Source organism: Balaenoptera acutorostrata, chromosome 6 (genome assembly GCF_949987535.1).
Source record: "Balaenoptera acutorostrata chromosome 6, mBalAcu1.1, whole genome shotgun sequence".
NCBI classification, from domain to species: domain Eukaryota; kingdom Metazoa; phylum Chordata; class Mammalia; order Artiodactyla; family Balaenopteridae; genus Balaenoptera; species Balaenoptera acutorostrata.
Genome location: NC_080069.1, coordinates 23,370,798 through 23,385,367, shown reverse-complemented (window position 1 = coordinate 23,385,367; position 14,570 = coordinate 23,370,798). Strand labels below are relative to the sequence as shown.

General features: G+C 37.7%; 1 protein-coding gene across 1 annotated transcript; it reads left to right on the top strand.

The window, feature by feature from the left end:
• Window positions 1–11,534: 11,534 nt before the first annotated feature.
• LOC103016342 (MKI67 FHA domain-interacting nucleolar phosphoprotein-like) lies at window positions 11,535–12,837 on the top strand. Its single transcript, XM_057548470.1, is given in 2 exon segments — window positions 11,535–11,733; window positions 11,736–12,837. Coding segments are annotated over 2 exon segments (885 nt in total). The 5' UTR covers window positions 11,535–11,552; the 3' UTR covers window positions 12,440–12,837.
• The last annotated feature ends 1,733 nt before the right edge of the window (window positions 12,838–14,570 follow it).

The window sequence follows — 14,570 nt, the reverse complement described above, 5'->3', positions numbered from 1 at the left end:
TTGAAATAGGATATGAGCTGTGTCAGAAACAGAGAGCCACGGCCATGACGTACATGGTGTCCTATGGCCTAAAATCCCCTTGACTTTGGTCTAGACACTGACGTAGAGTCTAGAGGACTGAAAATTTGACTTCCCTGAGTCCTTTTCAGTTGCTTATGTTCTGCCAACAGGGTCCCTTGTACAAGTTAGAAGTTCTGCTTATTTTGTAGGGCTTATATTTTCCAACTTTTCAAACCCTGATGTTTACAATTCTTTCTTTAAGTGTCCAAATTACTTTGTGAAATTGTTTTGTTTTCTAGTGGGATTGTGAAGGTTTTATATGCATGAATATAAAGGAAAGACTTAGGCTTTCAAATTTTCATCTAAAGCTCTGAAGATAAGATGCAGTTTGAAGCTACCAGAATGCCTAAACTTGGCTTGCTGATTTCTTTAAAGGTTTAATTTCTCATCCTATAAATTATATTCAGAACTAGATTCCCACCCCCACTTCTCTACACCTTTCCTGATTCCATGTTTTAGATGTTTGACCCTCCTGTCTTTCTCCTTGATTGTCAGCACATAGAGGAGTTACGTTCATCTCTGGGGTCCAGGCAGGGAAGTAAGGAGATTGCCCAAAGTGTCCCTCGTACTGTTAGCAGTAATGGGGGCTGGCATGGTCCAGAGTACAGACATGGACATTGCCTGGCAGGAGGGTTAGAAAACCCCCCACTGCAGCCAGTGATGTACCCCTGGATTCTAGACAGGACTGGAGAATCTGATGATTTAGATAACATGTCAGGACAGGTCAGAGATGGACAGTCCTGGGTCAAGACTGAGAAAGGGGCAGGGAGAAAGAGAGAAAGAAGGAGAGGGAGAAAAGAGAGAGGGAAGGGAAAGAAGTTAGATTAGAACCTGAAAGCCAAGGTACAAAACTGTCAAGCTACAGATGAAGTTAGATGATTTAGAGATTGTCCAGATGGCCTCAGCAGTCAGGATTAAAAAGTGTCATGGTGGCTGTGCTTATGTTCTGAGCAGGACAGGTGCCTGGAGGTTTGGGATTCCTACAGACAACCCAGGTCTTCTCACCTGGAGACCATGGAGAGCCCAGAACCAAGGACCCAGATTAGGGCTTGTCCTCTAATTTCTCCTAGTGGAAGCAGTCAGGAGATAATGCCTGAGTATTAACTCATTATCAGGGAGGCAGTAGCTGCCCTTTACCTTAAAGTTTGACTTCACTTGAAGTTGGGCCACCAGTCAGCCCTATGAGTGCTCTGTCCATTAGCTTATCATGATTGTGGTGTTCTTTGAGTCCTCAGAGCTTGCAAAGCTAACAGATAAAATGCAGGGTGCCAGGTTAAATTTGAATTTCAGAGAGACAACAAATTTGGTTTTCATATAAGCATTTCCCACACAAGATTTGAGATACACTGAAAAGTATATTTAACTGAAGGACCTGTATTTTTATTTGGTAAATCTTGCACCCTACTCAGAGGACATCTGGTCTACCTCCTCAGCACATCACACACAAATATAATGGACTGTGGCCACATGACCCCAATTTTCCGACAACCCACTTAGAAAAGCATGGCCCACTGTTAGATGACTTGTCTTGATTTCGGTTTGGCAAACATTAGGTTGAACAGCTAATTAGAGGCAGATTCTCAAGGGGGACTCTCATCTCCCTGTCTGTGCTCTTACATCAGTCCTATTTTGAACTGCATTTAAGTGGACTCAGAATATACTCAAGGGACTTGGAAGACATCTCCAACAGTAGTGTCAGCTATGTATCAAAACAAGTTGCAATTGATATAATTCTTGTGAAACAAATGATGCTATTCTGAAACAGAAGGAAAAATCATTTGATACATTTCTTTGCATGAGCAACAAGAAGACAACTTATCTGAAGGTGCAAATATTCACTGCACATTGTAGCTTTAGGGCACCGAGAAATAAGAAGGCTGTAATAACATCACAAGTCACCAAAGCCAATATTTTACAGTATTTTATTGCTTTTTCTGCTTCATGCAGTTCTTGAAGTTTTATGCCATATTTTACAACTCAGATACCTCCTATATATCTGTAGAAGGAGCTTCATGGATGTAGCCCATGGCATTTTTTCTTTCTCTTTTGGGAAAAACAAACAAACAAAAAAATAGTATTTTCTTTGTAGAACTCTTTCAAAGTCTCCTTATCTTTTCACGATAAAATTCTGTTTCTTAGCACAGCCTGGGAAACCCTTCTCTAGCTGTCCCCTCGACCTCTTGGGTTCTTCTCTGCTGTCTTCCCATTCAGGGTCCCCAAATACCTTGTTCTTCAATGTCTCACTGACTTGCAGGAGCATCACCTCTGTCCAGGGAGCTCTTTCCTTCCACATATCATCAGGATAAAAAACATTTGGTTGTCTCAATCTTTTCTCAATAAAACGTTCATACATTGTTTTTATTTTTTTACATTTTTTGAATATGTTCCAATTTGCCTCCCCCTTTTCATCATTATTTTAATGATCCAAAATAGAATTTAGTTATAGACGTCAAAAAGGGGAACCCTCACTTACCGTACTATGATGAAGGACCAAATTAAATTAACACTTCTTGAGGGCAAACATCATTAGAAAATTAGCAACTATTTCACTGGTCAAAGCCTCAGAAACTCTATATTCTTGCATTTCCTCACATGCTGTCAGGTTCAATATGGTTTCTTTTCAGTCAACTTGATTGCAATTTAACACAGTTAGAGGTAAGGAGTAGATGGGAGGATCTCAGTTTTCTCAGCCATTTGTCACGTCCATCTCTGTTTGGTTCGAGAGGCAGACTTTCAGCTGTCAGTATAGTCCAGACGCTGTGCTAGTGTTAGAGTCTGCAGATAATGACACAAATTACTTACTAATGTTTAAGACAGAGTTAATATCTTTGGCAAAGTCAGAAATTAGCAAAAGAACTGAACAATGGAAATGGGATCACTGTGTTTCCTCATTTAAGATTGCAAAGGTGTTAGAACCAAGCACTAAATACAAATTTGAAAAAGATAGAACAGCAACAATCCTAATTTTACTCCTATAAATCGCCTTTTGGTGTTTGACCATGTACAAATAAGTTTTATTTTTTTCTTTCTCAGCAACTTAGCATAAATACTTTCTAGTTTCTACATATTCCTAGTAATTAACATTTTAAGGCTACACAGAGTATGATTTTGTTGTTCAACTACCATATATTTAATCATTTTATTATACTTGAATTGCTATATTTTCAATACTACAGACAATGCATAGAGGTTGACATTCTTTGGGAATCATTTCTAAAAGGGAATTTTCTGTGTGAAAAATTTTTAAGCATTTTATAGTCCTTGACATACATATTGCCAGTTGATTTCCCCCCCAAAAGCATTTATAATTTAAAATGCCACCAGCAGGACTTGAATATTCCAGTTTCACTACAACATTTAAGTCATTGATTTAGGAGCTAATTTTAGCTTTAAAATGTTGTTTCGTAAGTTGATCTATTTAGTGAGTATAAACACTATTTCATTTTCTTGTTTAATACTTTTTATTTATCTTTCTCTAAGTTATTTATTCTTATCTTCCCCTCATATTTTTTTATTAGTGGGCTTGTGCATTTATTATAAACTTGAAAGATGAATTATTAAAGGCCATATAATTTTATTTCAGTTGTGGGTTGACCCTGATAGAAAGAAATAGCTGGAGGAAGAGCGTTCCAGGTCAAGAGAACAGAAAGTGGAAACTTCCTGGTGCTACTATTTTAGAGAAACAGCAAGGAGACCCGGGTGGTTTACACAAATGATCAGGGAGAGACTGTCAGGAGATCAAAGTGGAGAGGAGGCCAAGGGCAAGATCACGGGCACTACCTTGCCAGCCATGGCTAATGAAGTCTTGTTTTATTCTAAGCATCTTAGGAAGTCATTAAGGGTTTTTCTAAAATCCTTTTACACACTCTATTTATTTTATCTTCTTCCTCCTTCTCCTCCTCCTCCTTTATATTCACAGTTATCAGGGCTTAGAAGCCAGATCATTAGCAAATCTATAATGATGAGGGCAAGAATTAGTGCTACTATTGAGGGAAAAAAAATATGTATTGGTATAAGGTTGTCCAAGGTCACACCACTGTTGGCAGAAATGGGTCCAAGCTCAGGGTCAGCCTGGCGTCTTCCCTGCCATGCCACATAAGGTGGTCTTAGCACCATGAAAGTTGCAGTAAGCCTTAGCACAAACACCTCTGAGAATCTTCCACATCCTCAAAAGAAATCATTGCCTTTTCCCCCATTTAACAGTTTGTATAGATTTTTATTTGCTCTTCATGTCAGGTTATGAGACTAATTCTGTAGCACTTGTGCAGAGTTTTCATGAATATATTCATTGCTGTATTAGATAAAATCCCAATTACTTTGTATTCTTTTTAGACAATATGCTTCCCGCTGTGGGTCTGGAGCTCACTCTGGGAACAAGCTTTTAAACAATCATAATTGTTGGGTTTATGATACACCATGAAACGCTAAGACAAAACAGTATTTTAGTAGCATCTGCTGTCACCGATAGAGTTAAGTCTTTTGTCAGCAGGGGTTTATGATTGTTAAAAAAAAAAAATCACCATCGTGTTCAAATTTAGCCTAAAAACTGATTGTGCAGGAGCAATTTTTCTGCCATGAAATACATTTTGTAAGTAGCAATTTGGTCACTTTTATAATTTGTTGTTATTCCCTAACTTAAAACAGCTTCAATAAATAAGAAAGGAAAGGCCTCAGCATTTTATTCTACGCTGGTGACTAACATGTCCTGTTTATCAAAGCTACCCAACAACTTGGCAAGAAGACTGAAGAAGTACATGGCAGGCTGTTAAGGAGGGGCATGGAGACAGCCATTTCTGGTGTGGGTGATGTACCAATGCTGTGGCTTTGGCTCTGTTATCATTTAATCATGGAATTTCTGATCGGCACAGTTGGAGCCTAACATCCACACTGTGCATATATGAAATCCTAAACATTTCCATTATGGAAAAAAATGTTTCCATTAGGCCTAGATGATAAAACAGGATTATACGCCTACCATTATATCTGAGAAATCAAATAATTTCAAAGAAAAAGGTTGAGCCTGAGTTGTTCCTCTGAAGACGTATTCCAAACTCTCCAACTTTTTTTTAATAGATATTTATTGTCGTATAACTGCTTCACAATACTGCGCCAGCCTCTGCTGCACAACAAAGTGAATCAGCCGTGTGTATACATACATCCCCATATCCCCTCCCTCTTGAGTCTCCTTCCCACCCTCCCTATCCCACCCCTCTAGGTGGTCACACAGCACCGAGCTGATCTCCCTGTGCTATGCAGCTGCTTCCCACTAGCTAACTATTTTACATTTGGTAGCAAACACTCCAACCTTAAGAGACTCTCTGAGACCCAGTGATCTGAATTTATGAGATATTGGAGGACTTTTTATTTTCCAATGAAACAAAAATCAGTCACAAGACCAGACTGTACTGACGTTCATCAATGCTAAGTGCTCACAAGCACAGAAATGCAAAAGGACTGCTCTCAAGATTGCACTTAATCCTGGAGGAATTAATTAATTCACAGAGAAAACAAGTAAAGAATAATTCAAGGCTAATGGAAGGGGTTGAGTAGAAAGTGACCATTTGTGCTGTGTATTTTTCTCCTTTTGCGGGGGACGGTGGAAGCAGAGGCAACTTTCTGGAGGTGGGTGATATTCGCTCAAAGCAAGTAGGAGTGAAGGTTTGCTTTGGTTTTTCTTGACCTACTCATTCTGGTCACAGCCTAAGTTTCCCATGTGCAGTGAGACCTCCAGGTGTCCCCCATGTGTCTTCCCAATCTTCCAGCCTGACTACTTCAGAAGCCACCAGATTCAATCTGATGTCCTTGTTGGTTCTTCCATGACATTCTGTACATACCATGTTACAACACTAAGCACATAACACTTGAAATTGTTCCAGTGTAACCTATGGGAACACAAAGTATGTCTATTGTGCTCACCACTTTATCCTCTTGCCCAGCACTTTTCCTAAAAAGTGGTAGGACCTTAGGGCTTCCCTGGTGGCGCAGTGGTTGAGAGTCTGCCTGCCAATGCAGGGGACACGGGTTCAAGCCCTGGTCTGGGAGGATCCCACATGCCGTGGAGCGACTAGGCCCGTGAGCCACAACTACTGAGCCTGCGCGTCTGGAGCCAGTGCTCCGCAACAAGAGAGACCGCGATAGTGAGAGGCCCGCGAACCACGATGAAGACTGGCCCCCGCTCACCGCAACTAGAGAAAGCCCTCGCACAGAAACGAAGACCCAACACAGCCAAAAATAAATAAATAAATAAATTAATTAAAAAAAAATGATAGGAGCTTAAATAGTATTTGGTGAAGACATGAATGAATAAATGAATGCGTGAATACATGAATGAAAGAAGAGCCACCTAAGGCCTGAGAATAGTCAGATATTCCTCACTACTATCTGAAGGTCTTCATTTCTGTCCTCCTAACTTATCTATGATGATTAATACTGCTCTTCAAATTATTGCATTTCCTTATCAATAGTTATTAACACCCAGTGACATCTTGCCCTGTTTTATCTTAGGATAAAGATTTTAGTGACTGCAGCACAGTTAGAGATAGTCTCCCCACCTTCCTCAAATCAGTTGTGCAAGTTTTAAGTAAGCTTAGTTGTTGCCTTATTTGGATATATGTATGTTGGATTTGGGGAAGTACAGACATGCCTCTATGTAAATGTGTGCTGCAAAGGAGAAAGAGCCAATTTCAAATTAGACAAATCATGTCTGCACCTCAGCATATTATCAACTATTTAGGAAAAAAAGTGAAGGATGAAAGAATACATGCTTTAAAAAGACATTTGAATTCTGTAATAACCTAAATGGGAAAAGAATTTGAAAGAGAATAGGTACATGTATATGCATGACTGAATCACTGAGCTGTACACATGAAACTAACACAACATTGTTAGTCAACTTATACTCCAATATAAAATATTTTTTTTAAAAGACATTTGGTTCTCACTATAAGAAAAAAAATGTAACTATGTGTGATGATGGATATTAATTAAACTTACTGTAATCATTTTGTGATATATACATACATCAAATCATTATGTTGTACACCTAAAACTAATACAATGTTATATGTCAATTATATCTTAAATTAAAAATAAAAAACATTTATAGGTTCTGCAGCATTAGGAGGAAACCAATATGGCAAATAGCACATGGACATTGGAGAATTTGATGCTGGCTGATGACCCCTAGGGTCATGTGGCTAAAAACCCAAATTACTATTGGTTAGAATCTTCTATCATCCCTTTGAACCATGACTTCCATAGATTAAGAGGTAGCAGGTATGCAGTGTCAAGCTTAGGTCAGAGTGGTGATATCTTTGCAGATAATTGGAAAAAGCTAAGGTCAGTCAAGAGCTGAGCAACTGATACAATATTCTGAGTTATTGAGGCTACACAGTAAATATGAATTTTTCACACAGTAGAATTCAGCCATTCTGAAAAGCAAAATTCCATATGTTCTAGAACAAGAGATGGGTCTTTTGTCTAGTTTTATGGTTTGGATTTTTTCTGGACAGATTGGTTTCTTTGTCATGATGTCTCTCCTTGTACATATTAGAGCAGCTTAAGAAGTCAGGACCAGGAAAAAGCAGTCTTGCCTTAATATGTGAGTAGTAAAATGTATTTTTAAATTTCCTTTTGAATGCCTAGTTTTCTGTTTTAAAATAGCAGACATTTCAAATTCCTCGGAGTCACTTTAGTGTTAGCGAGTCAGGCAGGGAGCACAGCTAGAATCAGAATCTAAAAGTATGGATTTCTAGAACTGCCACCTGCTAGGTGCTTTGCTTAAAAGGGAAGTAGGGGAATTTTAAATCCCTATAGTACCAGAAATACTATCTTCTTATTCTTGTGAGTTTGTAGTTTGCTTATTGATCCTCAAAAAAATAGTAATTTGGATCCAAAGAGATGGATGGAATCTGGTCTGTGATAATCTCTGCAAGATTCAGGAACTTAAGAGTAAATGGAAGTCACTGTTTCCTTGATATACTGATCATATACTTTATTATTCTAACATAGAAACTGGCTGAGAGAATACAGGAAAATTGAAAACTTTAAATAAAGCAAGAAGAAAAGAAGAAACTTCTAAAGTAAAATATTAATGCTCATAAATGGTTCTGAGAAATATGGAGAAACAAATTCTATCCTATCTATACCACCAAACGCAACTATAAATCCTGGACAGAAGGCATGAAGCAGCTGTCTGAGGTCTCTGAAAAGTAAATGGTCTTTCACAAAAATTAAATCAAAATGGATCATAGACCTAAATGTAAAACAAAAAAAAAACAATAAGAAGAAAAAATAACAGAAAATTTAGGTAACCTTGGGATAGGGAATGAATTTTTAGATACAACACCAAAAACATGATCCATGAAAGAAAAAGCTGATAAGTTGGACTTTATTAAAACTAAAAAAAAATAAATAAATAACCTCGGCTTTGTGAAAGGCACTGTTAAGAAAATGAAAAGACAAGCCATAAACTGAGAGAAAATATTTGCAAAATGTTTGTCGGATGAAGGACTTGTATCCAAAATATACAAAGAGCTCTTACAACTCAGCTATAAGGAGAAAAAACTTTAAAAATGAGCAAGATACATATCACTAAAGATGTTGCCAATAAGCAAGAGGAGAATTGTTCGACGTCATTTGTCTCAAGGAAATATAAATAAAGTAACACTGAGATACCATTACCTACCTACTAGAATGGCTAAAATAATTTTTTTAAGTGAGGATACCAATCACTGGCAAAGACATGGGACAACAAGAACTCTCTTTAATTGTTGGTACAAAATGGTACAGTTTGGAAAACAGATTGGTGATTTCTTAGCAAGACAAACGTCTTAACACATGATCTAGAAATCATGCTCTAAGTAGTTAACCAAATGAGTTGAAAAATTATGTCCACACAAAAGCCAGAACACTAATATTTACAGCCACTTTATTTATAGTGGCTAGAAGCTAGAAGGAGCCAAGAAGTCCTTCAATATGTGAACAGATTGCTAAACTGTCATATAATCATACAATGGAATGCTGTTTGGTGATAAAAAGGAATGACCTATCAATCCATGCAAAGACATGGATAAATCTCAGATTTGTATTGTTAAGTGAAAGAAGCCAATCTGAAAGGCTGCATACTGCATAATTATTTATATGACATTGTGGAAAAAACAAACCCAGAGAGATGGCAAATGAGTGGTTGCCAGGGATTTGGAGTGGGAGGAGAGGTTTGAATAGATGAAGCACAGGGGAATTTTTAGGCAGTAAAAGTATTCTGTATAATATTATATTAGTGGATACATGATAATATGCATTTATCATAAACCCATAGAACTTTATATCACAAAGAATGAACCTTATGGTATTAAAATTTTTAAAAATCCTTTAGTGGGTCAGGGAACCTAGGAAAGAATAAAGAATGTGACATAAGAATATAACTGTTACAAATGTATGAAACAACCTCTGCAGAGTGGTGGGGCAGAGGGACACGCTGACCTCAGTAATATTGGAAATACCTAAACGTAAAAGGAACTATATATAAGCAACTCTAGCTCATGAAGTTGTTTTACACTGGGACATAGCTTATCAATTCTGAACACACAAAATATGTATACTGAAACTGAGCCATAAATAAATGGATGACAGATGGTGGGAGCCAGATTTTTCATTGTTGGAGAGGGAGATTACACATAAGTAAGAGGAGAAGGTTAGAACAATCCATGGGACAGTAGATTACAGTTGGAGACATCAGTATGAACTCATGTTTAGCTTAATATACAGATAATTAGATATAAGTATATGTGTATACATGGAATAGTGTATACACATATTTTGTTGATCTATCAACTGAGAGGCGCTAGAAGCAATGACACTCCAGTAGCAAAGTAGTAAGGTGTCCATCTAGCACCCAGATTTTATTTTTAACACCAAACTCCAGTGAAAGGAACAGGGCTCCTTGGAGAATGTCTTATTCTAGGGCTGGGGAAGGAAATATAAAAGAAGACACTGGAGCATCTTATAGTGACAGAAAGTAGGGCAGTGTTCAAAAACAAACAAACAAATGAAAAAAATCTCACAATGGTGGGGGTATGTCAAAAGGTCAGACAATCCAAGTGAAAGAGTTTTGATGATCAAAGCTGGAACAATTTGGGTAACAAAATAAATAATCTTTAGGATATAAACAATAACAGAGTCTCATAACAATATTCAAAATATCCAGGATCACAATCTGAAATTACTTTACATACAAAGATAGAAAAATCTTAACTCTTAAGAGGCAACCAAAGACACCAACTCTGAGTCAACGCAGATGTTCAAATTATTAGGCAAAGATGTTAAATCATCTCTTAAAACCATTCTCTAAGAAGTAAGGGTGAACACTCTTGAAATTACTAGAAAGATAGAAGTTCTAAGCCAGGAAATAGAAGATGAAAAGAAGAACACATTGGGAATTTCAGAACCAAAAATAATATTGGAATAAGAATTCACTGGATGGACTCCATAGATAATTGAAATAACAGAGGAATGAGTCAGTAAACTTAAAGATATATCTATCAATAAAAATAATCAAACCTTAACAGAGAGAAAAATATTGAAAAAAGAATGAACAGATTTCAGCAACCTATTTGAGAGCACTAAGAGGTCTAAGATTCATGTCACCAGAGTCTCAGAGAAGAACAGAAAGAGCACAGCACAGAGTAAACATTTGAATAAACATTGGTTGGAAACTTCCTAAATTTGGTGAAAGAGATAAACTTCCAGATTTAAGAAGCTTAGTAAATCCTAAACAGGATGAACAATGAAAACATCTATTTCTAGCTACATAATGATAAAACTGATAAAAATGAAAGAAAAATATAATCTGGAAATCTGCCATAGAAAAATGACACATTTCATATAGGAGAATAACAATTTGAATAACTGCAAATTTCTTATCAAAAGCATGCAGGCCAAAGGATGTAGAACAGCTTTTGTAAGATTCAGAAAAGGAAGAATTATCAATATGGAATTTTATATTCAGCAAAAATAACCTTCATGAATGACAGTGAAATAGATATTCTCAAATAATGACAACTAAGAGAATTTGTTGCTACAGGACAGGATCTAAAGGAAATGCTAAACTAAGTTCTTCAGATGAAAATCAGGTGACACTAGGAAGAAATTTGGAACACCAGGAATAATGGAAGAGCAATATAAGTGGTCAATTTGTAAGTAAATATAATAACCTGTCTTTACCCTCTTAAAGTCTTTGAAATATGCTTGCAGCTGAAACATAATTGTAACATTGTCTGATGAGGTTTTCAATGTATGTAGATATAACTACAGTATAAAAAAGTAAGGGCAAAGATTCCTATATGAGACTAAGTTTTCTTCATTCAACTTGAATTGTAAAAGTAGACTGTGAAAAGTTAAGTTTATATATTGTAATTTCTTGTGAAACTCCCTCCCCACAGATACAAAAGCATATGGTCAAAAATGAGCTCTTCCGCCTGCGAGCTGGCGTCATGGCGGCCTTGACTGGCCCGGCCAAGCCGCTCCTGTCCCTAAACCCGCAGGAGGATACCAAGTTTAAGAAGGAGGTGGTGCAGGTTTGCCGACGCGCAAGCAAGCAACAGGAGAAACAAAAACTTACTCCTGGAGTGATCTATGTGGGCCATTTACCTCCGTCGCTTTATGAAACCCAGATCCGAGCATATTTTCCCAGTTTGGCACTGTTACAAGATTCAGACTGTCCAGGAGTACCACGACAGGAAATAGCAAAGGCTATGGTTTTGTGGAGTTTGAATCTGAAGATGTTGCCAAAATAGCTGCTGAAACGATGAACAACTACCTTTTTGGCGAAAGACTCTTGAAGTGTCATTTTATACCACCTGAAAAAGTACATGAAAAACTTTTTAGAGAGTGGCATATGCCATTTAAAAGGCCATCATATCCAGCAGTGAAACGGTATAATCAGAATCGGACACTTCTTCAAAAGCTACGGATGGAAGAGCGATTTAAAAAGAAGGAGAAGTCACTCAGGAAGAGATTGGCTAAGAAGGGAATTGATTATAACTTCCCTTCACTGGTCTTACATAAAAATGAGGAAAATGCTTCAAACACTGGTCCTCAAAATTCCAGAAAGCACCAGGCTTTACGTAAGAAGAAGAAAAAAGAGGCTTTGGTCACTCCTAACAATCCTGAGAAGACTGTGGATAGCCAGGGCCCCACGCCGGTTTGTGCACCAACATTTTTGGAGAAACGAAAATCTGAAGTGGCTAAAATGAATGATGGTGATAAAGATAATGAGATAGTTTTCAAACAGCCCATATCTGGTGTAAAAGAAGAAACAAAAGACACTCAGACGCCTACAAGCTCAAGGAAAAAAAGATGAAAAAAAAGCAACCAGTAATTCTGAATGTATTGTGTGTGATGGTTGTTCTGAAAAAGGTGATTTTATTATGGAGGCTGATTCTTTGTATTTAACTAGATACGGTGGAATGCATTTAGTAACAAGATGGTTGGAGAAAAAAGCTGTCAATTCAAGTCAGCAGGGAGAGCAGTCAGTGATTTTGGCTTCCCGCCCTCGCAGAAATGCAGGGGTGAGCACCAGCTCACAGCAGTCCGGCTCACGCTGCCTGTGTCCTGTCTCTACGGCTCTCTTCAGCTTTCATAGCTGCCTTTGGTTGCTCTGCCTGGGTAGCTTAAGTACTAGGCTGTAGCCTTTGTTGTTACCATCAAATAAAGAAAATAAAATCTTTATTAAGTGACCATGTAAGTGGTTCTCTGTTAGACCCATCAGATGGCTGAAACTGGACATTAAATTGTATGAAGAGTGAGAAGGCAGCGTCACTATTAATAGGGATTCATTTATGTATATGTGATCATGTTTACCAGTGTTAAGTTAGTTTGGGGTGGGCTAGCATGGATTAATTAATAACTACATCCTGTATCAGTATCATCAATCTGGAATTAGACTTCAAGATTCAAGCAGTGACCGCCAGGTAAACTTTTTCTATATTTTTTTGTATGCAAGGGGGACTTGGGTGTCCTGAAGTAAAATTGTTGGTTTTCACCTTTTCAACTATCTTTAAGTTTCTGATGCTCTTGAAATATGCTTTTGTATCAGTGAATTCAGGTTCATTAAAAACATTCATTGCCACCAAAAAAAAAAAAAAATGAATGGGTAAGTAAAAATAGACTACTAAAAATTCACAGATTCCAAAAGAAGGAAAGAAAGGAGAAACAAAGGAACAGCATAGATACAGAATTTCCTTTAAAAAATTAAAAATAGAACTACCACATGATCCAGTAATCCTACCTCTGGGTACATACCCAAAGAATTGAAACCAGAATCTTGAAAAGATATCTGCACCCCATGTTCATTGCAGCATTATTCACAATAGTCAAGATATGGAAACAGTCTAAATGTCCATCAACAGATAATGGATAAAGAAAATGTGGTATATACATACAATGGGATATTACTCAAAGTTAAAAAGAAGGAAATCTTGCCAATTGCAACAACCTGGATGAACCTTGAGGACAGTATGCCTGTATGCTTCCCATGCCATCTGGGATGCCTTCCTCCTTCACTTCCCTGATAGCACTAACCTAATGCTGTGTATCCAACTGCCCCACTGTCTAACAACAGCTGGACATCCTCCTCTGTGCTCCTTCCACACTCTGTAGGTGTCTCTGCCCTAGCCTTAGAAGATGGCCTTGATTTACTTATTTACATGTCTGTCTCCCCAGGAGGCGTGAGAGAGAGGGCTAGATCTACAGGGCCTTGGCATATAGCACTTACGCGTAAAAGCATAGAGAAGAAAACAGAACTGAAGAAGAAAAGGTGAAAATGGTATTGTTTCTCATGTATATCATTTATATAGCGAGAAAAGAAATGTGCAATATAGAACAAACTCTCTCCTTTAGAAAATACAAAAACAGGCACCAAACTGAAACAAATAAAAACCAAGAAGAATTTTTGGCAAAGGTTACTAACCTGTTGCTAGATAGGTGGTCCTGGATTATTTAGGTTGTCCCAGTATAATCATGTGAGCCCTTAAAAGCAGAGAGAAAAGGCAGAAGAGGAAGTCAAGGAGATTGGAAGCATGTAAAGTACATGTGGAAAGAGAAGTAACTGAATTCTGACACTATCCTAAATCTGTTTGGTAGTAGATTCTTCCCTCCAGAAAGGAACAGCCGTGCCAACACCTTGCTTTGAACTTGCGACACCCTAAGCAGAGGATTCAGTAGAACCGTACTGTGCTTGGACCTCTGACCTACAGAAGAAACAGTGAGAAAACAAATAGTGCTGTTTTAAGCTGTATTAAATTTGTGCTAATCAGTTATGGCAGCAATAGAAAACTAATACATTTATTTCATTGTCAACCCATATGTAAGAGCTAATATCTTGTTCACTCCACAAATGAGAGGTTAGAGAGGCAGAGTTGGGGTATAAGCCCACACCATCTTGTTCCAGAGCTGCTCCTAAGCCCTGCTCTAGAAACAAACAAAAAAAAAACCTCACTAATATTAAGGTA